General features: G+C 39.0%; 1 protein-coding gene across 2 annotated transcripts; it reads left to right on the top strand.

Moving 5' to 3' along the window:
• The first annotated feature begins 931 nt into the window (after positions 1–931).
• Positions 932–26496, top strand: LOC133638477 (crk-like protein). Of its 2 annotated transcripts, none has more exons than XM_062031129.1 (4): positions 932–1536; positions 1679–1991; positions 14411–14885; positions 24300–26496. In XM_062031129.1, exons 2-4 carry the CDS (start codon positions 1681–1683, stop codon positions 24432–24434), a joined length of 921 nt encoding a protein of 306 aa, XP_061887113.1. In that variant the 5' UTR covers positions 932–1536; positions 1679–1680; the 3' UTR covers positions 24435–26496. The 2 variants fall into 2 exon arrangements, with proteins under 2 accessions (XP_061887113.1, XP_061887112.1); XM_062031128.1 differs by having other exon boundaries at positions 932–1540.
• Positions 26497–26857: the final 361 nt, after the last annotated feature.

Below are 26857 nucleotides of genomic sequence, written 5' to 3'. Positions count from 1 at the left end.
TCCGATAATGGCTTTTTGCCGATATCCGATATTGTCCAACTCTTTAATTACCGATACCGATATCACCCGATACCGATATCAACCGATACCGATACATACAGTCGTGGAAATAACACATTATTATGCCTAAATTGGACAACCAGGTATGGTGAAGATAAGGTCCTTTTTAAAAAATAACATAAAATAAAATAAGATAAATACATTAAAAACATTTTCTTGAATAAAAAAGAAAGTAAAACAATAAAAACAGTTACATAGAAACTAGTAATTAATGAAAATGAGTCAAATTAACTGTTAAAGGTTAGTACTATTAGTGGACCAGCAGCACGCACAATCATGTGTGCTTACGGACTGTATCTCTTGCAGACTGTATTGATATATATTGATATATACTGTGCAACCTACTAATAAAAGTCTCAATCATATATAATGTAGGAACAAGAATATTAATAACAGAAAGAAACAACCCTTTTGTGTGAATGAGTGTAAATGGGGGAGGGAGGTTTTTTGGGTTGGTGCACTAATTGTAAGTGTATCTTGTGTTTTTTATGTTGATTTAATTCAAAAACAAAAACAAAAAAACGATACCGATATAAAAAATCGATACCGATAATTTCCGATATTACATTTTTAAGCATTTATCGGCCGATAATATCGGACATCTCTGTATAAAATTAATGGATTGATGGACCCTAGTCATGTAAACCTACGTGTTTGAACTGATAACAATGGTAGAGTATTTAAAAACTGGCATTTATCAGAATACAGAAGTGTATTACCTCACTGCTGTGTCATGATAACATGATTGACAGCTGGGGGTGAGGGGCGGTTCCAGCTTGGTCCCCCGCCCACCCTTGTCTCCTTCCTCGCTCTCTCTCTTTCTCTCTCTCTCTCCTACCACCTCCCCCTCCGGGCGTCAGTGACGTGCACTTCAAGAGCGGGACCTGCCCTCCCGTCGCCATTTTTTTTAGCCTCGTACTCTCGCCGCTATTATTGAGTAAGGGCGGTAGAGGAGGAATAAGACGAGAAAGTATTTTGGGGGGGGGAATAATTCAAAGCGAGCGAGGAGCGGTGAGGTACGCGCGCGGTGTAACGTGACATGCACGCGCACGAGACCCGCCGCAGTTGTGCAATAATCTTCTCTCGGGTGAAGAAGACGTGTGGAGGAGGGCCGCCATTTTTCTCCTTCGCCGCCTCGGAAGTCCGCTCCGACTCCAGAAGCGGGATTCGAGGAGGCCTTTCCGCCCCGCGCGCCTCACGGTAAAGACCCGGAGAAGGTAATGCTAAATCCTTTTCAAACGGCGACCTTGAGCGGGCATGAGGGATTTTCAGACCAAGTGAGGACATCCATTCCTCTTCGTCGTCTTCTCAGAACAGACACTGATCGCAGGAGATAACTTACAAGATCTTCTCGGAAGGAGGAAGCAAAAGGGGAAGCTTCACTGAGCATTTGTTTCTTTGGTGGGCGTCCATGTTTATTTTTATTGTCTTCCTGGACCCTGCTGACCACACTATGGTCCAAAGTTGCTGCTGTTTGTGAGTACGTCAAGTAGTTCGGTTGAGGGGCTCCACAACCTGCAAGGTGGGGGCCCTGCAACCTCGTCCTCACCCCTAAGTCTCCAACCCAGGTTGTCCCTTTCCTCACCTGTAGGCTGACCGTTAACCTATTTCTGAACAGACATGTCCACTGCTCGCTTCGACTCCTCTGATCGCGCGGCCTGGTATTTTGGATCCGCGTCACGCCAAGAGACGCAGAATAGGTTGCAAGGACAGAGACATGGCATGTTTCTGGTTCGAGACTCGTCCACCTGTCCCGGCGACTACGTGCTGTCAGTGTCCGAGAACTCCAAAGTGTCTCACTATATCATTAACTCCTTGCCCAGTAAGAGGTTTAAGATCGGAGACCAAGAGTTCGAACACCTCCCCGACCTTTTGGAGTTCTACAAAATCCACTACCTGGATACGACCACGCTAATAGAACCAGCACCCAGGTAAGTAGGGATACAAAGTACATTCACCGTGTCTTTTCTCTGATTGCCTGCAGGTCTACGTTTATCTAGGTTGGCTATTTTTATCAGAAGTAACCTACTTTCTGGCAGACTGCAGACAGTTATGTCATGAACGATCAAGACAAGTGTGAAAACGGTGCACATGGCTGCTCCACAACCACTCAGGCAGCCTGCAGTCCTCCAAAACTGATATAAACATGTAGGACTGGGCGATAATGGCCGAAAACGTTTTTTTATATTGGTCAATATTTATGATAATTGGTATTTTTATGACCTATGGAAAATTATAGGCCAGTAGAAAAGTACCGTATTTTTCGGACTATAAGTCGCAGTTTTTTTCATAGTTTGGCGCCGCTAAAAATAGTTTTTTTTTATATAAGTGCGACTTATATGTTTTTTTCCTTTTTTATTATGCATTTTCGGCAGGTGCGACTTATACTCCGAAAAATACGGTATATAATTTTTCAACATTTTTATTTACAAAATGTCAACACAACCATAGAAAACACTCAGTCAATGTAAACAAAATTCTAAAATCACAATAAACACTTAAAAATAACATTTTTAAATAAGGAATGTGTAAAAAATGCTTAAAGATGAACTCTACTTTTGTTGAGAATTTTGCATATCGATTACAATCAGAGACAAAGGTGATGGATGTATTTTATCAATGCATTCTAACTCGTAAATAGAAGTCTGCTTAAAATAGAACCAATAAAAGGTCCTCTTTACCTCCCTTAAAACCCTTTAAATAACCATCAAACAAGCGCCAACAATACTCCACTTACATTTGGTGACACCGAAAGGGACAACCGGTGTTAGAAAATGATGGATGGATGGACGGACCTGAATTTTGACCAAGTATCAGTGATAGTGTAATGTAAGCGCTAACGCAAACTATTTTTAGCGGCGCATTGTCTGACAGCAAAAAGCTGCATCCCCTTTGACCTGGTGGAAGTTTATTGTAGATCGTACAATAAACAATTGACCATAGAAGGACAAGGGCACAATCCGACAAGTTTGCCAACTTTGGCATCCAATTTAGACCCGGAACTGCCGGGAAAAGACGCTTGATTCCACTCCCCTCTTTTTTTCGTGAGAATTATGAGTCATTCTTTATCTAAATGGGAATATATCAACAACCAACCTATCAATTGGCGTCCTATTGACAGCTGACATTGCACAGTAAGTGATGTTTGTTAGTTGGCTGTCATGAAGTCTGCAGTAAATAATAATCAGTTATGTTGTTGGGGGAAAAAAACAAAGTTTTTATTTTTAAATTTTTTTTTTATTAATGCGCCTCGTATGCTTAAAATGATCAAAATATGTAAATATTACATGTTATTATAAATGTGCCCATTCGTACATTACATATATACTTAACAGTGTGTATATAAAATGTTGATGGAGGTGTTTGGATGTTTTGAGTGCTTTATAGGGGAAATATAACAACTCCTATAGGCTCCATTGTAAGTGGACTTTTGATCACATGTATTTACTATTTAGAATGCATTAACAAAACACACAGTGTGCTTGTCTTACATAAGGATGACAAACAATAGGCAAAATTTAAAAAAAAGTGCAGTTCCTCTTCAAAGTGTTACAAAATAGTGCAAAGTGTGAAAATGTAAACAGAGAAACCTGAAAACAATTTTTTGCTGGTTTGCTGCCAGGAAGTTCCGTGGTCTGTGTAACATTAAGTTGGTCTGGTATTTGTATGTAAATATGGAAATTAATCTGTTATGCAGTAATTATTATTTAAATAATATTGGACCAAAGTAGCACATTTAGTATATTTTATTTATACAGTCCTGCACTTGAGTTCCTACCTATTGTTTCATTACATCCGAATAAAGAACCGACGAGGGTTAAAAAGATAAGTGTGGAGAAGGACTACGGTTTGTTTGAAAAAATCCAAAGAACTGTCGAGGTGACTTTTCCTGTTTTATTGACAATTTATTCAGTCTGTGCAGCACTCCTTTTTAGTTTCTCTTTTTTATGCAGAGAATTAACAGAAAGATGGCTTGATAGTTGTTTTGCGATTGACCATCTTATTGCTCTCTGATCACTTCCTGTTTTGCTAGTTTCCAGACCGCAAGTGCCTTTGTGCATGCAACCAACCTGCTTCATTCTTTCCGGTTGAAGATAAAAAATATTTATATACATGTATATACACAGGGTTTTTCCTGGCTCAAATCGAGGCAGAGGTGGTACAAAGTCCGATAATGGCTTTTTGCCGATATTCCGATATTGTCCAACTCTTAATTACCGATATCAACCGATACCGATATATACAGTCGTGGAATTAACACATTATTATGCCTAATTTGGACACCAGGTATGGTGAAGATAAGGTCCTTTAAAAAAAATCATAATATAAAATAATATAAATAAATTAAAAACATTTTCTTGAATAAAAAAAAAAGTAAAACAATATAAAAACAGTTGCATAGAAACTAGTAATTAATGAAAATGAGTAAAATTAACTGTTAAAGGTTAGTACTATTAGTGGACCAGCAGCACGCACAATCACGTGTGCTTACGGACTGTATCCCTTGCAGACTATATTGTTATATATTGATATATAATGTAGGAACCAGCATATTAATAACAGAAAGACACAACCTTTTTGTGTGAATGAGTATAAATGGGGGAGGGAGGTTTTTTGGGTTGGTGTACTAATTGTAAGTGTATCTTGGGTTTTTTATGTTGATTTAATACAAATAAAAAAAATTAAAAAACGATACCGATAATAAAAAAACGATACCGATAATTTCCGATATTACATTTTAAAGCATTTATCGGCCGATAATATCGGCAGGCCGGTATTATCGGACATCTCTAATCCTGACCATGCGCCAGAATTTTAATGCAAACATTTTTTATTTATTTTTTCAATTTACGCTAGTAATAATTTATATGCTGTAAAGAACATCGTAAAATGTATTGTCATTTTTATTAATGTGATGGGTAGTTTGCTGTAAAATCATAAGTCAAGCAGATATTTAAGTAAATATTTTTATTTAGACAAAAATGTTTAGAAAGTATGATACACTGTAATATTTGTTGCAATAATGGATACTATTCAAGTTTAAAAGGCATGCGATTTCAAGCAGTACATATATATTTTCTGTCAAAATGAAAAAAATCCATAACATTTAATGAGAAAGTATTAAATACTTTATTGACAAATATAATTTCCAGGTGTTTGCGGGCCAGATCTGGCCCCCGGGCCTTGAGTTTGACACCTGTGGCCTAAGCGCTTGCATGAGAGAATGATGGGCTCATAGCTTGAGTGGTGGGACCACTTTTGCTTGAGACACTCCTAGATAATTTTGAAGAAGCCTTCAAGCGCTCTGGACAAAAATGTCCACATGTTGTCACCACCATGAATTATTACATTTTAACTGCCTGTTACATTCATTTCTCTGCTCTGTTTCACCTGGACTCTTGACTTTCCTCCTTGCGAGATCGCTTTTTAATGTAGTGGCTGATTTTGCCTGCCATATCTGACACTGAGGAAACTTTTTTTTAAAAATAAACACGACATGCTATTAATGCTTTCTTGGGGTAAGTCCTTTTAGTTGACCTTGTACCAGTCAATCTGTACCGTCATGAAACTCTACCTGATCCTATGCAAACTTCTAATACATTCTTCAATCAATCTATCTATTATAATTAGTCAGAAAAAGTTGAAAACTAAGCTAACACTACTAGCTGTTTTCACTTACCAGAGACAAAGCACAGTCTGGAGTGTTCTGTAGGAGTCCAGTGATCCCTCCGTATCATGTTCCGTATGGCAGAAATCCACTTGGGTTATGCACCAAGTAGAAAAACACGATTCGATCTGTTTCTTCTTCGGTAGTTGCTTCGGGTCTTTCCGGGTGCACTGCTGTTGATATAACGCCTATATAGTGGCGCAACGTTGCAACTGCAGTTAAAATACGTAGCTGCCGCAGAAGGACATCAATCGCTCAATCAACACAGCCAGAGCTTTACGCTGGGATGAGCGATATCAATCGGTCTGGCTGGTGGCAGCCGCCACGCAATTTTGAACACAGGAAAAACCTTGTGTACATATATATACGTGTGTGTGTGTGCAGTGTTTCCCACACATTCATTTATTTGTGGCGGCCCGCCACGAAAGAATTACGTCCGCCACGACTCGGATTTTCTTAATTTTTATTTTCGGGATTTGAATGCATTTATTTTGAAAGGACAGCTGGAGAGAGACGGGGGAGGAGGGTGAGAGGGGGGATTGACGAGGAGCAAAGCAACTGTCAGGTGGGATCGAACTGGGTCGCCGCAGTGGGTGCTCTACCAGGTGAGATAGGTTATAGCTGCATCGCTCGCGGCTCGTCATATATTTAACGTTAATCCGCGATTTCACCGAGCGTTTCACTGACTGTGAGCAGCCTGACGCTGCTTTATTAACACCGCCGCTCGCTGTTTGACTCGGGGGCCGGGGCAGACGCACGGAGTAACAGTCACCTGTTACCATACCGACGAGCTAACGTGTCCAGGTTATAACCCTGTTGTCAATAAACACGTGGAGACGGTGCTTCAGATACTAATACTAATTTGATACTGTAGTAGTTATCTTTTGTGTATTCATAATGTAAAATGGATGGACGTTTAAAACAAAACTGTTATTATTAATTATGAAGTATACATTTTTTGAGCCTTTTTAGAGAAAATCATATCGTTGTAGTAAATTATGCAAATTACTCGATTATGTCATGGTGACCACGCCCATAGCCACGCCCCCACCGCCACAGGTATCTTGGCAGTTTATGGGAAACACTGGTGTGTGTGTATATACCTGTATATACAAACCCCGTTTCCATATGAATTGGGAAATTGTGTTAGATGTAAATATAAACGGAATACAATGATTTGCAAATCCTTTTCAACCCATATTCAATTGAATGCACTACAAAAACAAGATATTTGATGTTCAAACTCATAAACTTTATTATTTTTTTCCAAATAATAATTCACTTACAATTTCATGGCTGCAACACATGCCAAAGTAGTTGGAAAAGGGCATGTTCACCACTGTGTTACATGGCCTTTCCTTTTAACAACATTCAGTAAACGTTTGGGAACTGAGGAGACACATTTTTTAAGCTTCCCAGGTGGAATTCTTTCCCATTCTTGCTTGATGTACAGCTTAAGTTGTTCAACAGTCCGGTGGTCTCCGTTGTGGTATTTTAGGCTTCATAATGCGCCACACATTTTCAATGGGAGACAGGTCTGGACTACAGGCAGGCCAGTCTAGTACCCGCACTCTTTTACTATGAAGCCACGTTGATGTAACACGTGGCTTGGCATTGTCTTGCTGAAATAAGCAGGGGCGTCCATGGTAACGTTGCTTGGAAGGCAACATATGTTGCTCCAAAACCTGTATGTACCTTTCAGCATTAATGGCGCCTTCACAGAAGTGTAAGTTACCCATGTCTTGGGCACTAATACACCCCCATACCATCACAGGTGCTGGCTTTTCAACTTTGCGCCTATAACAATCCAGATGGTTCTTCTCCTCTTTGATCCGGAGGACACGATGTCCACAGTTTCCAAAAACAATTTGAAATGTGGACTCGTCAGACCACAGAACACTTTTCCACTTTGTATCAGTCCATCTTAGATGAGCTCAGGCCCAGCGAAGCCGATGGCATTTCTGGGTGTTGTTGATAAACGGTTTTCGCCTTGCAGAGGAGAGTTTTAACTTCCACTTACAGATGTAGCAACCAACTGTAGTTACTGACAGTGGGTTTCTGAAGTGTTCCTGAGCCCATGTGGTGATATCCTTTACACACTGATGTCGCTTGTTGATGCAGTACAGCCTGAGGGATCCAAGGTCACGGGCTTAGCTGCTTACGTGCAGTGATTTCTCCAGATTCTCTGAACCCTTTGATGATATTACGGACCGTAGATGGTGAAATCCCTAAATTCCTTGCTGGTGCTGGTTGAGAAAGGTTTTTCTTAAACTGTTCAACAATTTGCTCACGCATTGGTTGACAAAGTGGTGACCCTCGCCCCATCCTTGTTTGTGAATGACTGAGCATTTCATGGAATCTACTTTTATACCCAATCATGGCACCCACCTGTTCCCAATTTGCCTGTTCATCTGTGGGATGTTCCAAATAAGTGTTTAAAGAGCATTCCTCAACTTTATCAGTATTTATTGCCACATTTCCCAACTTCTTTGTCACGTGTTGCTGGCATCAAATTCTAAAGTTAATGATTATTTGCACAAAAAAAAATGTTTATCAGTTTGAACATCAAATATGTTGTCTTTGTAGCATATTCAACTGAATATGGGTTGAAAATGATTTGCAAATCATTGTATTCCATTTATATTTACATCTAACACAATTTCCCAACTCATATGGAAACAGGGTTTGTATATATGTATATGTGTATACATGTCTGTTTATATATGCATATATATATTTATATATAATAAACATTTTATAGAAAGTTTTTATTTATTGATATTGTTTTATCGAACCAGCCCAGAGAATCTTTTGATAAAAGGTGTTACTTGGATGCCCAAATAGAAAATTCCAGTTTACACACGGTTGCATGGTGCCATAAAATTGGAACACCATTTTCACGGAGTCTTTGATTTGGTTAAATTTCAAATATATTTTCCCCATGAATTTAATCTTGATTGAAGTCTGCGAGCAGGGATGCAATGATTAACCTGTTATTAACAGTGATTAAAAACGGTCCACTACCTCGTCAGTTTCAGTCCTCCTCACTCGCTATAAACGGACATTATGCTGGTACTGTAATGTAATAGCATATCTTAAGGAGATGATGGGGGGTCAAATATCATAATCACAATCATAATAAATAAAATAGCAAAATAAAGTATTGACAAACAAAGTTGCACTTCAATATTGAACATGTAGGCAGACGTAGAGTTGTACATTACTTAACTGACAATCAAGTTAGGACCTTCTTCAACAAAAGTGCAAAGTAACAATAGAAACAATACAGGAATTGTACGTTATTATAACAAGTGTAAAACACTTAACATACGATCAGGATCTTGTAGAATAACATCACTATACCATGTGCATTCCAGTTAATAACACAGCATAAAATAGATAAATACAAATTTATAAATAGGCATGGATGACAGTTGTTAATAACACTTGAGTTTATTTCCCACAAAAGTAATTTTTCCCCTTTGTACTCAGGAAATGTAATCTTAGTCTTAACTTTTTTATTACAATTATTCAGTAATGTATTTATACTTGTTGTTTATTATTTTGTGTTGTTATTTTCGACACTAATAAATAAGGCATCAAAATCTCCAAGAAATGTCTGATTTTCTAAATTTTTTGTTGTGATCTTAATCAAACCGTGATTATTACTGTAACTACTTGTTACACTGTAGTTGTTGCATCCATATCCACAAGTTGAACTTTCGCCATCAATCTTTTACATTGTTTTAAGAACTATGTTTCACTACTGGTTTTTTTATTCGTGCAGTGGGGCTTTGTAATCAGCGATGAAACAATATAAACATTTTTCCAAGTAGGGATGTACTGTTTAATGGTAACCGCGTAAAATTCTCGGTGCTTAATATTACCATTTTAAATTAAAATGATCGAAAACCGAGATTGATAACTGCACTTTGACGAACTCTGACTGACTGGCATTAAAACCAGAGACATTAACTTCTTTCCCCATTAAGAAACAACATACCCATATCTAAACTTTTACAAACATTTCGGTCTGGGCAACCAAGCTATTCAATTGTGCAAATTGAACCTACAAGCTGTGCTCTCTTAGTACAGGGTGAAGAAAATAGATGGTGGTTCAAAGACTCCTGAACAGACTAAGACACAACGCCTGCCAGAAATAATGCATAATAGATTTTATTTGTTACGCACATTTCATTTAAATGAATCTTAAAGTGCTACAGTACAAATCTGTTTTAAGAGCTAAGCTTTTATTGTTTTAAATTTTGATAACATACAAGACTTAAACACTATCAGTAAAGCCTATACAGATCAAATACTAGACTTAAACACTGTCAGTGAAGCCTATACGTATAAAATACTAGACTTAAACACGATCGCTGAAGCCTAAACACAAAATATGCAAAATAGTGGGTTTCCTAACACTGTGTCTATTTATTAGATATTTAAAAAAGTACTTGGTCAAAAGATTTCAGTGTGTGTATAAGTACTTTTGAGCACATTCCACAATAGCATGATAATGATCCATCCATCCATTTTCTACTGCTTGTCCCTTTCGGGGTGGCGGGGAGCGCTAGAGCCTATCTCAGCTGCATTCGGGCGGTAGGGGGGATAACTGATAATTTTGGTCACAATATAATCTTAATATGACATTTTCATTTTGTTACAGCATACAGACAAGGATTATTGTAGACAAAATCATCAGTGTCATCAAATTTACCGACAGCCAAAGTAACCTACTTGTGCTATCGTTCTAGGCAGAAAAACATCTTAATCATCATTTGACTTTTCTTCTGCCATGTTTAGTTACATAACAATTCATGATGCAGCATCCTAACACATGCCCATTAAACTTCTTTAAACGCTTACTTTTGCTATGCTTTTGGCTACAACTTTTGATCCAACACTCCTAAAACACGGTCTTTTAGTAAAACCAAATTGTAAAAGTGTCTTTGTCGTAGGGCTGGGCGATATATCGATACACGCGATATATCGCGGGTTTGTCTCTGTGCGATATAGAAAATGACTATATCGTGATATTCGAGTATACGTTCTCACGCAGTTGCTTTTAGCTGCTGGCATTACACTACAGGCTCTCCTCGCTCTTTCCTGTGTCTCCTTCTCACAGACAGACAAGCGCACCTTCTTACACACGTCACATACGTATACGCCCTCGCGCAGCAAAGAGGTAGCAGCATGGGTAATGTTAGCTGTGATGCTAGCGCAGCCGTGCGAGTGGCAATACAAGAGAGAGAAGGTGCGAATCTGGTAACAAATGAAGGAATAATGAATTCCCCCAAAAAACAGCAGGGGGTCCATCATCTGACGGTGGTTTGGCTTCAAGTGGGAGTATGTCGAACAGACAACCGTAATTTGTCAAGTGTGGGGCAAAAGCGTTGCTATAAAAAGTAGCATTACTGCTAATATGTAGCATCATTTGAAAAGTCGCCTGCTAGAGAATGAAGAGTGCTTACTCCGCATGTCAACATCTCCGTTCGGTGCCACACGCCCACACCATCAAAATGCCGAGGCAAACATTTCCAGATCGACACCGTATGAAAAAAAATAGTGATTTTTTTAGTTGTGATTTCTTTCTCTGCATGAATGTTTTAAAGTAGCATATATTAATGCAGTATAAAGAAGAATGTTTTAATGTAGACACATAGAATCATCATACAGCACACTGGCTTCCACCTTTTAAACCTGCTACCATCGAGCAGGCGCTACAGCTGCATCAGAGCCAGAACAAACAGACTCAGAGACAGCTTCTTTCCCGGAGCTGTCACCATCTTGACCTCTAACTTCTAATAATAATTCACCCCTATACAATATCCTACCCTAATACCCTACTATGCAATATTCAGTGTTTCCCACGAATTCATTTATTTGTGGCGGCCTGCCACGAAAGAATTACGTCCGCCACAAATAGATTTATTAATTTTTTTGTATTATTATTTTTTATTTTTTATTTTTTATTTTTTTTGTCCTGTCCAGCTTCTCAGGCAAATCATATAGTTGATGTAGATGCCCATATCGGCTGTTCAGATTTACTTTACAAAAGAGAAGTGTAGGATACTTCTCTTGTTGCCTTATTTGTATTTGACTTTATTAAATGTATTTATATTAGAAACACAACATGTGTATATAACAAAGGGTGCAAAGTCTGCAGGCAGTAGGAAACACATGGTTAAGTGTAGCGAGTAAAACTGATGGCAGTCTAAAGCTCAAGATTTTTGGAGCTCTTTGTTCAGTGGATCAGATGTTTGATGAAGCTCTGTGTCTATCTACCACCACTACTGTTTTCTGTTTATTGGTTACTGACTGTGGCAGGACACCTCTGCCTCTGTTTCACTTTATGTTGCTGGTAAATAATATGGTTGTAGTAGTAGGCTAAAGTTAAATTATTTAGTATGCACTAATTAAAGGGGCAGAGCTTTAAGAGACATTTTAGCTTTTATATTTTATAAGATATATTTTTTGTAAGAACCACAATTAATAAATATATTTCAGTGAATAACTTATTGTTCAAATCTGTATATAAATATGTACATAGTGTTGTAATTATATTGTAAAATAGATGGATGGATGGACGTTTAAAACAAAACTGTTATTATTAATTAGTAAGTATACATTTTTTGAGCCTTTTTAGAGAAAATCATATCATTGTAGTAAATTATGCAAATTAATCGATGGTGTCATGGTGGCCACGCCCCCACCGCCACAGGTATCTTGGCAAATTATGGGAAACACTGATATTACCCTTCGAGTGCAATACGTCCGACACTGATTGCTATTTATTACTCCGGTACTCTTGTCCTGTTCTGTATATAGTACAGTATTTTGTATTTCTACAGTATTTTGTATATTGTACAGGATTGCTTATTATTTGTATTGGATAGTAGTCTGTTTATTTCAATTGTTAGTTTTTTTCTTTCTTTCCTGTTGTGTAATTTATTTTTACCCCGTATTTTTTCCCACTACCGCACCTTAAATTGGAGTCCTTAATCTCGTTATATGCAAATATAATGACAATAAAGTCCATTCTATTCTATTCTTCTATTCTATTCTACTGCTGTGATTATATGCATCAAGTGTTCATTCAAGGCTAAGGCAACATATCGAGATATATATCGTGTATCGCGATATGGCCTTAAAATATTGCGATATTAAAAAAAGGCCATATCGCCCAGCCCTACTTTGTCGCCACAAAAGTATCTTGATCATTGTCAATTTATTAGCATTTAGTCATGTTTCGTTATAGCTAAATAAATTAAATGGCACAGTAAAGCACATTTACATCAGACATCTTAAGCTCGTATGTTTGTGATAGTATGTGGCAAACCTTACATGTTTGTCCCCCTTTTAATGTTAAGTGTCTATGGTTCTGTTAGGGTCATTACCATTTTCCCCTTAAGCTTATCACTGATAACATTGTGAGAAAGTATACACAAACCCAAACAAAATATGGAGTCTGTGCTTGGTTTTTTGCGTCTTCCTGTTTTGGTTGAGTTTTTATTTTTATTTATTTTTTGCCACATACTTTTTAAATGCTAGCTCGGTTATTCATCGTGTAACAGTTCTGAGGGTTTACTGTATTTAAGACCCCATCATAGACCACCAAAGATTGTATCTCCTACCAATTTGACTGAATTATTACTTTTTTGCCATCACCAAAGATTTCCAATTTGACTAAATCATTACCTTTTTGTCAAATGCTTGATTAGAGCTGGGTGGTATACTGTAATTATAGTTAATACCGATATATTTTAGAAAGATATGTATTTGAGACTTTACCGCCATACTGGTATCTTTTGATGTGCCTTTATTACGGACATTTGCTATTCTCTGCGCCTGTCGGGCGCAGCACAGGGCATTCCATTTGGCTCAACCCCGCCTCTTACATGTTTACGTAAGCATCTCTGATGCACAATGACGCAGCACCACACATTTTTCAAAGGAGTATGGCGGCTCCGGTGCCGAATTCTCGACTCCCGAGTGCTGCAATGCTTTGGTCACCGACTGCATTTGGCTATTGAGAACCTATATCTCCCCTTATGGCGACGTAAATCTCATCTGTTTATGTTCTTCAATTCTGTTAGCAACTTAGCACAGCAGCTAGCAATAGCTCCTCTCTACTGTTCAGTGTGTCAAATGTTTAGCTATTCCTCAGCTTGAAAGTGCCTCCGCCCACAGCCCGTGCGGACTAACCTAATATAACAACTGGGTGGCTGAAGAGTAGTTTCCAACTGAACAGCCAGCAGAGTGAGTAGAGTAGAAGCTCCATATATCCCCTCGCCAAGCAGGAAGCTATAAACCTAACGTTAATGAACAAAATTAACACAAACTGCTTTGACGTAATAACTGCTAACTCATTACTTTATAAGAATAAGCAACACTTTACTACTTACAACAAAAATAATTTGAGTACTCTCAACCCTGGTTTGCTAGCCATAAAACACTTAAGCAACCTTAAGCACTTTGCATGTTCTGTTTAAGATACCAGTATATATCGTATAGCGCTATTCGGCCTAAAAATACAGGGATATCAGTTTTGGTCCTTCGGGTTGATTAAACTTGGTAAAACGTCAACCCCATCTCCATTCGCAACTAAAATCCAGACATTGCACGGTGTGGTCTACTTTTTGTAGTTATGTCAGCGTCTTGTGTTTTATCATTTCCAAGGTACCCAAGCCCAGTGTGTGGTCCCATCCAGCCCATGGTTGGCCAAGAAGAGAACCTGGAGTATGTTCGGACTCTGTATGACTTCACCGGCAGTGACGCAGAGGACCTCCCCTTCAAAAAGGGCGAGATTCTTATTATCTTGGATAAACCGGAAGAGCAGTGGTGGAGCGCCAAGAGCAAAGACGGTCGCGTTGGAATGATCCCTGTGCCCTATGTTGAGAAATTGGTACGACCCTCGCCCCACCCAGGCCAGCCCACCATCGGATCCCGCAACTCCAACAGCTATGGGATTCCAGAGCCTTCGCACGCCCTCGTCCACGCCTATGCCCAGCCGCAGACCCCGTCGCCTCTTCCTCCTGGTACTCCCGGAGCCGTCATCACCCCGCTCCCTTCGTTGCAGAACGGACCTGTCATTGCGAAGGCCATCCAGAAACGAGTGCCCTGCGCCTATGACAAAACAGCTCTTGCTTTAGAGGTAAACATGATTTTTCTCAATTCCATTTAATGTTTTGTACATTAAAACAGTGGGCTATCACATTTTAAACTGAAGCAGAAATATGGAGCATGCACAAATCATATCATAACTGGCAAGTCATCAATAAGCACTTGGAGCTTGTGTTTACTATAGTATTAGAGGAGCCATATGCATTGTTGCCCCAACTTTTTGGAGCAATCACTTATTGGCATTTATATATTACTGTTATGTTTTGAAATACAAACAAATACTAAACGAGCTCCAGATTTCATTTTCATCTGCCAAATTCAGATTCTGTGGACATGTTTGGACAGGTTCATGGATCCTATCTAAAACATACATTACATTTCACCAAAATCTGATCCTTGATCTATACTCAGGCAATTTTTTTCCTCTTATGTCAAATGAATAGACTAATTAACATGGATAGTTATTAATTAGGAGTTGAGATTTAGTCTACAGTTAGTGGCAAATGTAGTAGTTTAGCTTAGTCGTCCATCAAAATGTTATCATTAGCACTGTTAAGCGTCAGGCAAGAGAACTGATGTCTCATTCACAGCTGCTTCCATTCTTGCTAACATGTTGAAACGGGCGCCTAGGTCTACTGCATCTAATGCACTACTATACTCGCATGTATGCACATGTAGACATAAGTCCTATGTATTCTGTCCTATTCTCACCTATTGCTTGTATTCTGACATGTGACTTCTTCCCGAAAGTAAAAACCAGTGGTGGTCAAGCCAAGCTAAGATTGCTGTTGTACAGCAAGCAGAGCGCAAACTATCAGAGTACAAAAGAGGCTCAAATCTTCCCCCCAAAAAAGCAGATACAAGCAAAATATCCATCCATCCATCCATCTTCTTCCGCTTATCCGAGGTCGGGTCGCGGGGGCAGCAGCCTAAGCAGGGAAGCCCAGACTTCCCTCTCCCCAGCCACTTCGTCCAGCACCTCCCGGGGGATCCCGAGGCGTTCCTAGGCCAGCTGGGAGAGATAGTCTTCCAACGTGTCCTGGGTCTTCCCCGTGGCCTCCTACCGGTCGGACGTGCCCGAAACACCTCCCTAGGGAGGCGTTCGGGTGGCATCCTGACCAGATGCCCGAACCACCTCATCTGGCTCCTCTCGATGTAGAGGAGCAGTGGCTTTACTTTGAGCTCCTCCCGGATGACCGAGCTTCTCACCCTATCTCTAAGGGAGAGCCCCGCCACCCGGCGGAAGAAACATATTTCGGCCGCTTGTACCCGTGATCTTGTCCTTTAGGTCATGACCCAAAGCTCATGACCATAGGTGAGGATGGGAACGTAGATCGACCGGTAAATCGAGAGCTTTGCCTTCCGGCTCAGCTCCTTCTTCACCACAACGGATCGATACAGCGTCCGCATTACTGAAGACAAAAATATCAAACTATGTAATTTAATAGTTCCCTATACTGTATCAAAAAAAGATTTGTCGAGTGATATCAAGGATTATACGTCGGTTGCGTTCTCAGACACATCAAACTATTGTGCTCCAGGCGCCATTCTACAGGACAAAACGGATGAAAAACCGGAAAAACATGGTCTACAACTTCTTTGTGTTTGGATGGGTCAAGAAAATTGGTATCAACACTCCCGAATAAATCTGCATCGTTTTTGCTCGGGTAAGGTTGCATTTTATAATTTAGCTTTGCGCCATGTTTGTTGCTGTTGTCGTACGCGCCGTTTACGAGTACGCGTGTTTACCCCGTCTTTATCAAAATATAGCAATAGATGTCAACATTGTGTATGTGCTGAAAGCTTCATATGTAATTGCTGCTTTTAGTAAAAGGTTGATTCTAAAGATTTGCTCACATTGGCTTTCTTTTATTTAGACACGCCGAGTTGGTGCTTTTCGAAAGCACCAACTGTTTTAAGACATACAAATAATATCAAGATAATACTTAAATGGGAAATAATACACTTTAAAAGTATATCAAACAAACCTTTAACAAAGTGATCACTGCAAACTCATGCATTCTTCAACTCTGCTCCCTCGGACTGGAGGTGAGCTGCTTTTCTAGTTGTTGTTTTGTAAAATCTTGCACTCTTCTGCCCTTTTTAAGTATCTCTCAAGGATCTCTGAAGAAACGTTAATCCTTTTTGCGATTTGAACGATTTGTACAGTTGAAAACACAAGCATCAGGCATTTTTTCGTCCAGAAAGGCTAAATTGCACCTCATACCCATTGAAAACAGAGCGAGCTTGACCACCACGCATATTTGATGGGCGGGACATGAGTGGGACATGACGTCAGTAAAATCCAAGCAATAGGGAACTTGTAATAACATCTAACCTAGCTGGATGCTACGACTTGAGTTCAGGTAAAAAAAGATGGGAACTGTCATTTAATAATAACAATGCAATTGTATGGTCAATTTACCAGCTCTGCAAATAGAAGATAAAGTGGAAAGTTCCATTTGGGATTTGGCTGACGGAGCACTTGGAGAATGTGCCATCATTTTGTGTATCGTTGAAGTCTCAGGAGCCACATTTGAAACGCATGCATCCTAAACTTCATCATTCATATAAAGTTCAGGCATGTACAGTATTTAGTAGAGGTGGGAATCTTTGGGCACCTCACAATTCGATTACGATTCAGGTGCTACGACTCGTTTAAAAATCGATTATTGATGTGTCTTTAATTTAGGTTTATTGATGCAGTTTTACATTTCTTTTTGTTTCACTAAATAAGCGTTTATCACTTGCAACATTTAAAAACAGTGCATTTGTAATAAGTAACAGTTAAATTAATTCCCTTTACATTATTTAAATGTGTGCAAAACTGGAACATAAGTGCCTGTTAATAAAAGAGCTGGTCGGATCTTTCGGAGAGGTGTCTCGCTGCAGTCAGCCAAATTTTACAAACGGTCGGCATTACTTTATGTACAATAAATGTATCGATTATTGACATTTACTAATTGATTTCATAATCGTCCATGTCCAAATTGTGATTCATCTAAAAATTGAGTAGTCCTGTAAAACAATGTGAATAAGATCGGCAGATAATCAAAGGGATAGCTGCAATCCATGTTTAAACGGTTTAATTGATTTATCGTATCCTGAAGAGTTTGATGCAAAATGAATGGCATTGTTTGGCTGCAACCAGCAGAGATTCGGTCTCAACTAGTTTTTGTAGTCTAAAGCAGCACATAATCATATATGGCAACTCTTCCAGGCAGCATTATGTGGCTCAGTTTAACTCCAGCATTGGATCCATTTAATTAGTTATTGGCCCCATAAAACATCGCAATTTGAACATGTAATATGTTTTTTAAAAAGTAAAACAAACTTATATAACAAGCATGTGATTTTTCCGTCTATAGTCGCAAATCCGTCTTTTTTATCTCTGTACAAATATAAAAAAAATTCCGGTTTTCTTCGTTTTTTCCGACCTACAATGTGTGTTAAAATCTTTAACCGTCTCTTTGCCATACCTGCCAACAACTATGGTTTTTGTGTAATGAGTACAGTTTTTGATAATCCATTCCAGTTTACGGCTGCAGTGGTAAAATCTACGGTTTTCCATTAAAAATTATTAACTTAAAAATCGAAGTTATGTAGTGAAGCTACTTAACGGGCAGGGGACAAAATATACGGGAAACATCAATGATGATTGGTTTGTTTACGTATAAGAACATCCATGATTGGTTGGTTGGTTTACTATAATGAGTCACGATTAGTTAAGATTAGGGCAAAACATTAACGATAGGCCAATCAGAGGCAAGATAGGGCGGGTCATCGAACCAGGAAGGGAAATCACAACAGACGCGCACATCCCGAATGACGACGAGAGAGTCAGAGAAGAGACGAGGGAATATTCAAGCGGGCAATATATGTTAAAAAAAATTATCTTCCTTAGATTTTCCTTTTAGCGATGTAGACGACATCCAGGAAACCCACCATGCGTCTACTTGGCCACATTTTCCTAAATGTATGCGTCTGGATAAAACCATGCCCAAAGCATTAATTTTTGTTGTTTACCATGTAAGCCCAAATCAAAACTGCTCTTGACTTGGAAGACGTGGAATACACATTTAAGAACACACATGATTGTGGCAGACATGTGATGACTTTTGCTACAGTATAGCCTCTCGAAATGCTAAATTTAGGGTTTCCCCCCTTGTGCCCCTTGTCCCCCCCACCAGGGCACCGCCCTGGACCTCTTATTTTCTGTCTTTTTCATTAAGTTCAAATAACATGCCTGATATAAAAAATACTATATAATATACTACAAAAACTACAGTAGTTTTATGAAATCATATTTATCATATTTATAATCATTTACCTTGGAGAGCGGGCTTCTACGGTATCTTATTTGAGTTGCTTCTCCATCAAACCCACAATCCTGAGCTTCCCCATATATTCATGGCAAAATGCTAGCCGTTTAGAAATTATCCAAACATTATTTTCTTGCAGACTAGCAGTGATGCGCTCAAACTGCTTCGCCAGCTTGACCACGGGTCAAGTTTTAGATATGGTTTTTTTTTAAATCACTGAATACTACCTGCTTTTTCTCAGCACTGTCCTTCACACTCACACTCTCAATTCCAATGGTTGAAAAACAAAGTTATGTCAACCCCAAGATATAGGATTATGCTAGCGAGTGAGACCGGCTGTTTAATGCGGGTCTTAACAGGGTTCACTGTGGCATTCGCTACATCAACTAGCGGCAGAGAAGCTCATAACTCAAACTTTTGTCTGCAACTTAAAGCATAGTTATTAGCTCAGAGATTGCTCGTATCTCAAAATATTTGTTAGTTGGAGCACTCGTATATGCTATGTTGTCATGGTAAAAGCTTTGGCTTTATCTGAATGTGGGTGAACTGGGCTTACAATAGTAAAAACTATCAATGTGTTTTATGTTAAAATTGTATTTGTGATTGGAATTGAAAATAATACAAAAATAAACATGCGAGTTCTTGACAATTATAGCATTAATTGCCAATTCCTAAAAATGTAAGCTAATAAATAGTTTTACAGCTGAAGTATTGTCACTATCACCTGCTTTTTTCCTTTTTTCAAGTCACATGTTAATATTTTCTGCGTCAGGTCCAAAAATTTTAGACCACACATTTCAATGTTTTTGTGCTCTTTTATATAAGTGGAATAAATGTAGTTTCAGCACTTCATGGTTCTCTGATGGATTGATTCAGCTGACCTTTTTTTCAGACATTCCGCTAAAGCTCTGGGCTGCTGCATTCTTGTCATTCCAGAGTGCCATAAAAGATTATTGTTACAGACAATGAGACCTGATGTCCTTCAAGTCTCACTTCTGGTCAACTTTAGTTTAAAGTACAGTGGCAGCCTTTACACACGCTTCAGTTAGTGTAGCTTTTCCCTAATCCTGATAAAGACCATATGGTGTGAAATAGAATGAGGTTGCGTTAGTGTCACAAACCCAGCTAAGCGCCAGCCCTTGTTGTCTGTCATCTGCTAAAACCACTTATTTTTTAATGTAATTTGTCATTTCTTATTGGTTTGAACTCACACATGCACTGTTGGCTAGAGTCAGGACTTGCATGATAGTAGGGCAATTCATAGAGAAACTAGTATGGCTTTGAAACTAACCATACTTTTTGTTAGGGTTAAAGGTTGCTGTGTAAAAACAACACATGAAAAGCAAATCAAAATTTGTTACATTCAGTCGTGCCTTTTTGTTTTTGAAAAAAAAAATGCCCCAAAGAAGACTGAGCAGTCTGTTTGCAGAGCACTTTCAGTTGGGGTAGGGGCTCCAATAGTATCACCCGCTGCTTTTTGAGTAGAGAAATACATGCTTACATGAAAGTCTTTCTAATAACAAGGTTTGCTAGATTTGAACATTAGAACATTTAAACACTTTAAACTGAGTCTATTGAAGGGAGTGAATACTCGCTAAACATAGTGACAAAGTCTGTAAGTTGGCAGAACTTATCCCGCTTACTATGTATTATGCAGACCAGGGGCTTAGTGTAACGAAGTTGCATAGATATCTTACTAAAAATAGACTTATGTTCAAATCCCCCAAAATTACGTTCGCGAGTATAAATTCAGATGTATTAAAATGTGTGCCCGTACAAATCTGAACACATTTCTTTGTTACATAGCAATCAATGTGGAATTGATCTCAGGAGCTGGCTTGACATGGCACGCCCACCTTTTAAATACGCAAATCATATTGAAATTAGCCATGCACTTAAGCGCTGCACGTTGTGGCCAATCACAAGTCTGTAGGAGGTGCTTGTTTCTTGTTTGTAGTGTAGCGATCACCAGTGATTTGAAATTACTGTGCTGTGGTAACCGCAGGCTGAATTAAAAAAGAAATGGTTGGACATCAGGAAAGTGAGGAAGAAGATAGACGTACATCGCCAAAGCAGACAAGTGTATAAAAAGATGTAACTGGCTATGGGCGGGTGTTCCCTTCCTCATCCTCGCTTCATGTGTCGTCTCCACATCCACAAAATTTCGTAATCTTGCATTCTTTTAAATGTAACATGTCAGCATATCAAAAAGGGTATGAAAGGCTTCGAATTTTGTTTGATTACTCAATTTATTATTACAACACAGAAGAGCTTATTGCGATAGCTGTATACGTGGCATCCTCTTCGGTCTCCGGTGTCAGTGTGCAGCGACTGACCGCCTCACATGGCCAAGGTGTCACACACTCGTAATGACAGCAATAGGTGGAAAAATTATCGCCTAGATAGATTTTGTGTCCTAATATAACCGTTGGTGGGTCAGTATTGTCACAGCCAGTACACAACTTGTAAAAGGAGGATGGATCAATCCATAAATTGGTGGTGTCCATAACAGAGGTAGTAGCAGTATATCATTTATACAAGACTAATGAGATAGATATTTTTATTTTCTCATTAATTTTGTTGTTGTTTTTGTTAATGTTTACGAAGTCAGGGAATAGTTTCCTGGACACAGGAGGGATTTGAAGGCAAAAACCCAAGAATTTAAATGAGTAGTAGCTAGTGATTTTTTGCTTTTATAATAATAATAATAATGGATTAGATTTTATATCGGGCTTTTCTATTATTAGATACTCAAAGCGCTCACAGAGAAGTGGGAGCTTTTGTTTGTTATTGTATACTATTGACTTTGTTTTGCTCAAACAATTAAGAGAATAAGGAACTACTTTAAATACTATTTTAAATATTGTGTTGATAGGGACGGCGTGGCGAAGTTGGTAGAGTGGCTGTGCCAGCAATCGGAGTGTTGCTGGTTACTGGGGTTCAATCCCGACCTTCTGCCATCCTAGTCATGTCCCTTGTGTCCTTGGGCAAGACACTTCACCCTTGCTCCCGATGGCTGCTGGTTAGCGCCTTGCATGGCAGCTCCCGCCATCAGTGTGTGAATGTGTGTGTGAATGGGTGAATGTGGAAATACTGTCAAAGCGCTTTGAGTACCTTGAAGGTAGAAAAGCGCTATACAAGTATAACTAGGGATGATACTCGAAACCGGTTTTCCCAGTTGTTCGATAAGAAAAGAACCGAGTCCTCGGACTCGCATCCCTTTTTGAGAACCGGTACCCGTTATCGAGACCACTATAGTAAAGAAAAAGAGTTGGTTCTTTATTCGAATCCCTCGGAACGAATCCCGTCCCGTGACGGGACGTCACGTAGCTCAGTCATTAAGCGCAGATAGGGAAAGCAGGAAAAACAATGGACCGTGCTCCAAGGTGTAATAAAGTTCAAAACAAAAGGTATAATCCAATGAATAACTTTACTGAGAGATTTGAGCAGGGTACAAACACATGACGAACACTTTTACGACCAACCGGAAACATAGCAACCAGGCTAGCAACGCACCTCCTTCACGGCAGCTGTCGCAACTTAAAGCAACCGCAGCACATAGTACATATATATGACATCTCCCTTTTTTAACTTTTGTTTTTCTTTCCTTGTAAACAAAACAAAATCACACTTATGTGTTGTCTGTCTAATTATAAATAATGCAGACGAGGCGTGTTGGCTGATTTCTTGACTTTTACTTTCACAGCGTGCTCATAACCTCATTCTCAGCTGCCGGTGGTGACATGCAACAACACTTTTCGGGGCTACCGCGCATGCTCGTCACTCCCGTTGCATGCTGGGTAGTGTAGTTGTTATTTTCCCTAGCTCATAACATCACATCTTTTCCCCTATAAAGAAAGATTTTAACTCAATAAAGTGTATTTCTTTTTTTAGCTTTAACTTTTCATTTTTTAGCATTGTAACCACATTTGCAAACAACTTTTCTCTTCATAGAATTTTCTTTCAATAAAGAAATAAAGTGCAAAAATTTCAAAGCATCATAGCAAACAGTTATGTCAAATAGCAGCAGAAGTGCACTTTTTGGAGAGCTGTATTATTTTAAGTTTTGTGCCCAAGGGACTGATTTTATTTAACACTCTATTATTATTTATACACCTATAGTGATCAAAGAGACAGGTTGTTTTTGTGTTAATGTATATATTTGTTTTTCTGAAAAATCCCACTTAATATACTTTGGGTTACAAGAGTCAATATTTATTTATTTTATTTTATTTTTTTAGGTGGGTAACAGTCAAAATGTATTTATTTATTAGATTTTATTTTTTTCTTATACAATAAAAGTGAGCTTTTGTTAAACCAAATATTGTGTGTTTTTTTCCATATACAACAACCTATCTGGACTCGATAAGAGAATCGATAAGGAATCGGTTCGATAAGAGGATTCGATAATAGGCTCGAACTCGATAATTTCTTATCAAACATCATCCCTAAGTATAACCCATTTATCATTTATCATTTATATTGTTAAACTGTCAATTGCATTCACCATAAATATATATATTTTTTTACAGTTAATACAAGTGGTTGGTATTGGCATCGGCCGATCTCACTCATGTATAACTGCTCTCGGAATCGTCAGCATAAAACCCTGATCGGAACATCCCTAGTGATTATTATTTTGGCCATAATCGTCCAGCCCTAGTGTGACATGTCTATACTAGGGATGCAGGATTATGGCCAAATTTACCCACACCATTTACCCACCTACAGTATGTTCCATCGGCTGGCACTTAAAATACTTCATATTTAATATTACACCAATATCAGATTTTGTCTGGGTCATTTTACTTTTTATATTTTTTTTGTACAGATCTCATGGATTTAAACAAATGTATTTATTAATTTTTTATGACAAATGTTTAAAATGTTCGCTTTAGGATCTATTATTTAGAAGTTTTAGCCATTCTGTGTAAGTTTCAAAGTTTAAGTGTTCCACCTGAATTGTATTAAAATGGGGACATGCTTAGATCTTGTAGGTTTCCATGTGTTATTAGTCATTCAAAGCAAGCTGATATGTCAACACCATGTAAGATGCTCATTTAAAACTGTCATTATGCCATTCTCGTCCTCTTGTAACTACGCCCTCGTTCTTCTCCCCTCAGGTGGGCGACATAGTCAAGGTGACGCGCATGAACATCAATGGTCAGTGGGAGGGTGAGGTGAACGGACGAAGGGGTCTCTTCCCATTCACCCACGTGAAAATTCTAGATCCCCAGAACCCAGAAGAGAGTGACTAAATGACAAATGGAACCTTATTGCCTAGACCCAGCTGTACGTGAGTCTGCTGGTTGCCGTCTCTCTCCCTCTCCTTCCCACAGTGTCACCATGTGCTTTTCCCTGCTATGTGCTGTACCATGACAATACCCCCAACCCCCAAAAACCCTTCCCATCTTTTAGCCGCTGTTGCAAGATTTTTGCCACTGTTGCAAGAGGCTTTGACTGTTTACATCTTTGGATTGAACTAAACACCTGACTCCCCCTGACAAACAGTGTTCTTAGACCCGGGGTCCATTATCATTTCCACCACTCTTATATGTTCAACATGTATATTTAGACAATTTTTGGGTGTGTATGTTGCGTTTGCAAGTGATTATTTGTACAAAAGAACGGACTATGGCAACATGGAGCTCACAAGCTATTCTAATATTTGAAGAACACTTTACGTGTTTGTGTGATGGACGAATCATTGTTTGTGTTGACTTTGTGCCACCTGATCAACGAGGATGTGTGCAGGAAGGGGCATGTTTGCATGGCTTTGAGCACAACAATGCTGTACCTAAAAATGAGCTTGTTGACATCGAAGCACTACAGCACTTCCCACTACAATATAGCATGTCACATCATGAGGACCCCCACTCCGCAGGTGAGAACCGCCCCCAAAAAGTCTCAGTAAGCCAATGAGATCCCAGTAAATGCCTTTAAGAAAGATATCTTTTGCCACATTAAAGCCTGGTGTATACTCTCGCGTCACATAACTTGCGTAAGCGAAGCCGTCTTGGCCCCTCCCCCTGCGTCCCGCAACATTTGCATGAAAACGGATATGGTTTACTTCATCTCAGTGCGCTATAAAAATAATTACTGAGAAAGTCAGAACGTACGACACTCGTTAACTTTTATTGCCAAAAATCAATAACTCATGACCATGCACATTAACACAAGCATGTTGTTAAAGTAGTTAACAGTTTTATTTTCAATTACATGATAGAACTCTATTGTCTTGTATCCTGAACATCTGAATGGCTCTGCAAAAAAATAGCATCCTCTGCAATGCGACTAGTTCAGAAGTTGCACAGTCCATCTTCCCAAATGTATTTTCCTCTGGTTTATGAGTAGAACGTCAATTAAAAGTAAACTGATGATTCTGAATGATTAGTTCCAGTGTCAACAAAGATGTCGATGTTGCGGTTGTCATCACTCTTTACAAGAAGGTAAATATCTAGTTAACGACAGCTGCGGTTGCTCCTTTTGGACACACTGCCTCTTAGTGTTTTGGAAGAGAATTACACGTCTGGCGCCACCCCCAGGGAAGAACTATAAATCAAACAAGACAAAAGCTATGTGACACGGGAGTATATTCCAGGCTCAAGTCTTCTCTTAATGTTTTTAAATGTGTACTCCTTGTCTATTTAGGATTTTTACCTAGCTTTATTCTTTATTCATGCACATGATGGAAATGTTGCCGTCATTTCTATTTTAATCATATGGTGCGTCCGACCCCCGCCCGACATATCTGCTGTAAGAAAAAAAAGACTTGCCTCTTTCTCACCTCTCAAATCGTTTTTCCCTTCACTTGCTCCTTTTAGTATTTTTTGGGAAGTGTTCCTGTGAATGCTATTGAACAAAAGGGAAACGGCCTGCTGGTTGCCTCTCAGGGCAAAGGAGACGCTTGTGGCCAAATGCTGCTTTATGTCCTGTATTTCCTGGTCCTTTATGATTTCATAGCCTCTTAGTCATGACTTGATCAAACCCTACTAATTAAGCAATACACCTGACATTCAGCTGCCCTCTTGAAGTCACCTTCTCGTGCTTCTGAGTTGTTTAGTAATGACATTACCAGTGTTACTGTGTTACACTACCAGTATTACTGTTACATTACCAGTATTACTGTTGCATTACCAGTATTACTGTGTTCCCAACTCTTAGATAAGCCTGTATTTGACTTCAGAATAAATAAAAAAAATTGTGCCTTTTTATTTTCATATACCATTGACACGTGTTAATATTTCCCATGGTTAACACCTGTGCTGGTATTGACCCTTTATGTACAGAACAAGTAAATAAAATTTACATCTACTACTTTGAAGCGCATGTGTGTGTTGTCCTTGGGAGCAGAACTGGAGCGCCTCGCGTTCCACTTCTTTAATTCTGCCTCAGCCCAGGAGAAAAAGGAGGCAATTAATGAATTTTAATGAAGCGCTATTAAAAGACAGTCAGCTGACCCAGACTCAGCAGATTGAAACTTTTCAAGGGCAGTGTGTTACAGAGTAGGACATGATGGCTGTTTTCTTCAAAATGGCTCTCAGCTCTTTTTATTTTTTTTAATTTTTTTATAAAACATTGATTAGAGCTGTGGAAACTTTGGCTTTTTGAGTACAGGTGCTGCCTTGGCTTTCAGATGCCCAAATTTTCCGCTAACATTCTCACCAGAAATTTGCCCGGC

This window comes from Entelurus aequoreus, linkage group LG21 (genome assembly GCF_033978785.1).
Source record: "Entelurus aequoreus isolate RoL-2023_Sb linkage group LG21, RoL_Eaeq_v1.1, whole genome shotgun sequence".
In the NCBI taxonomy this organism is placed as follows: domain Eukaryota; kingdom Metazoa; phylum Chordata; class Actinopteri; order Syngnathiformes; family Syngnathidae; genus Entelurus; species Entelurus aequoreus.
This window is presented reverse-complemented; position numbering and strand designations above follow the sequence as displayed.

Bases quoted from the DNA above. Each gene is read 5' to 3' on its own strand.
- LOC133638477 (XM_062031129.1), top strand. From the start codon at position 1,681: ATGTCCACTGCTCGCTTCGACTCCTCTGATCGCGCGGCCTGGTATTTT. The intron at 1,992-14,410 runs GTAAGTAGGGAT...ATCATTTCCAAG, and splicing joins CTAATAGAACCAGCACCCAG to GTACCCAAGCCCAGTGTGTG. The intron at 14,886-24,299 runs GTAAACATGATT...TTCTCCCCTCAG, and splicing joins AAACAGCTCTTGCTTTAGAG to GTGGGCGACATAGTCAAGGT.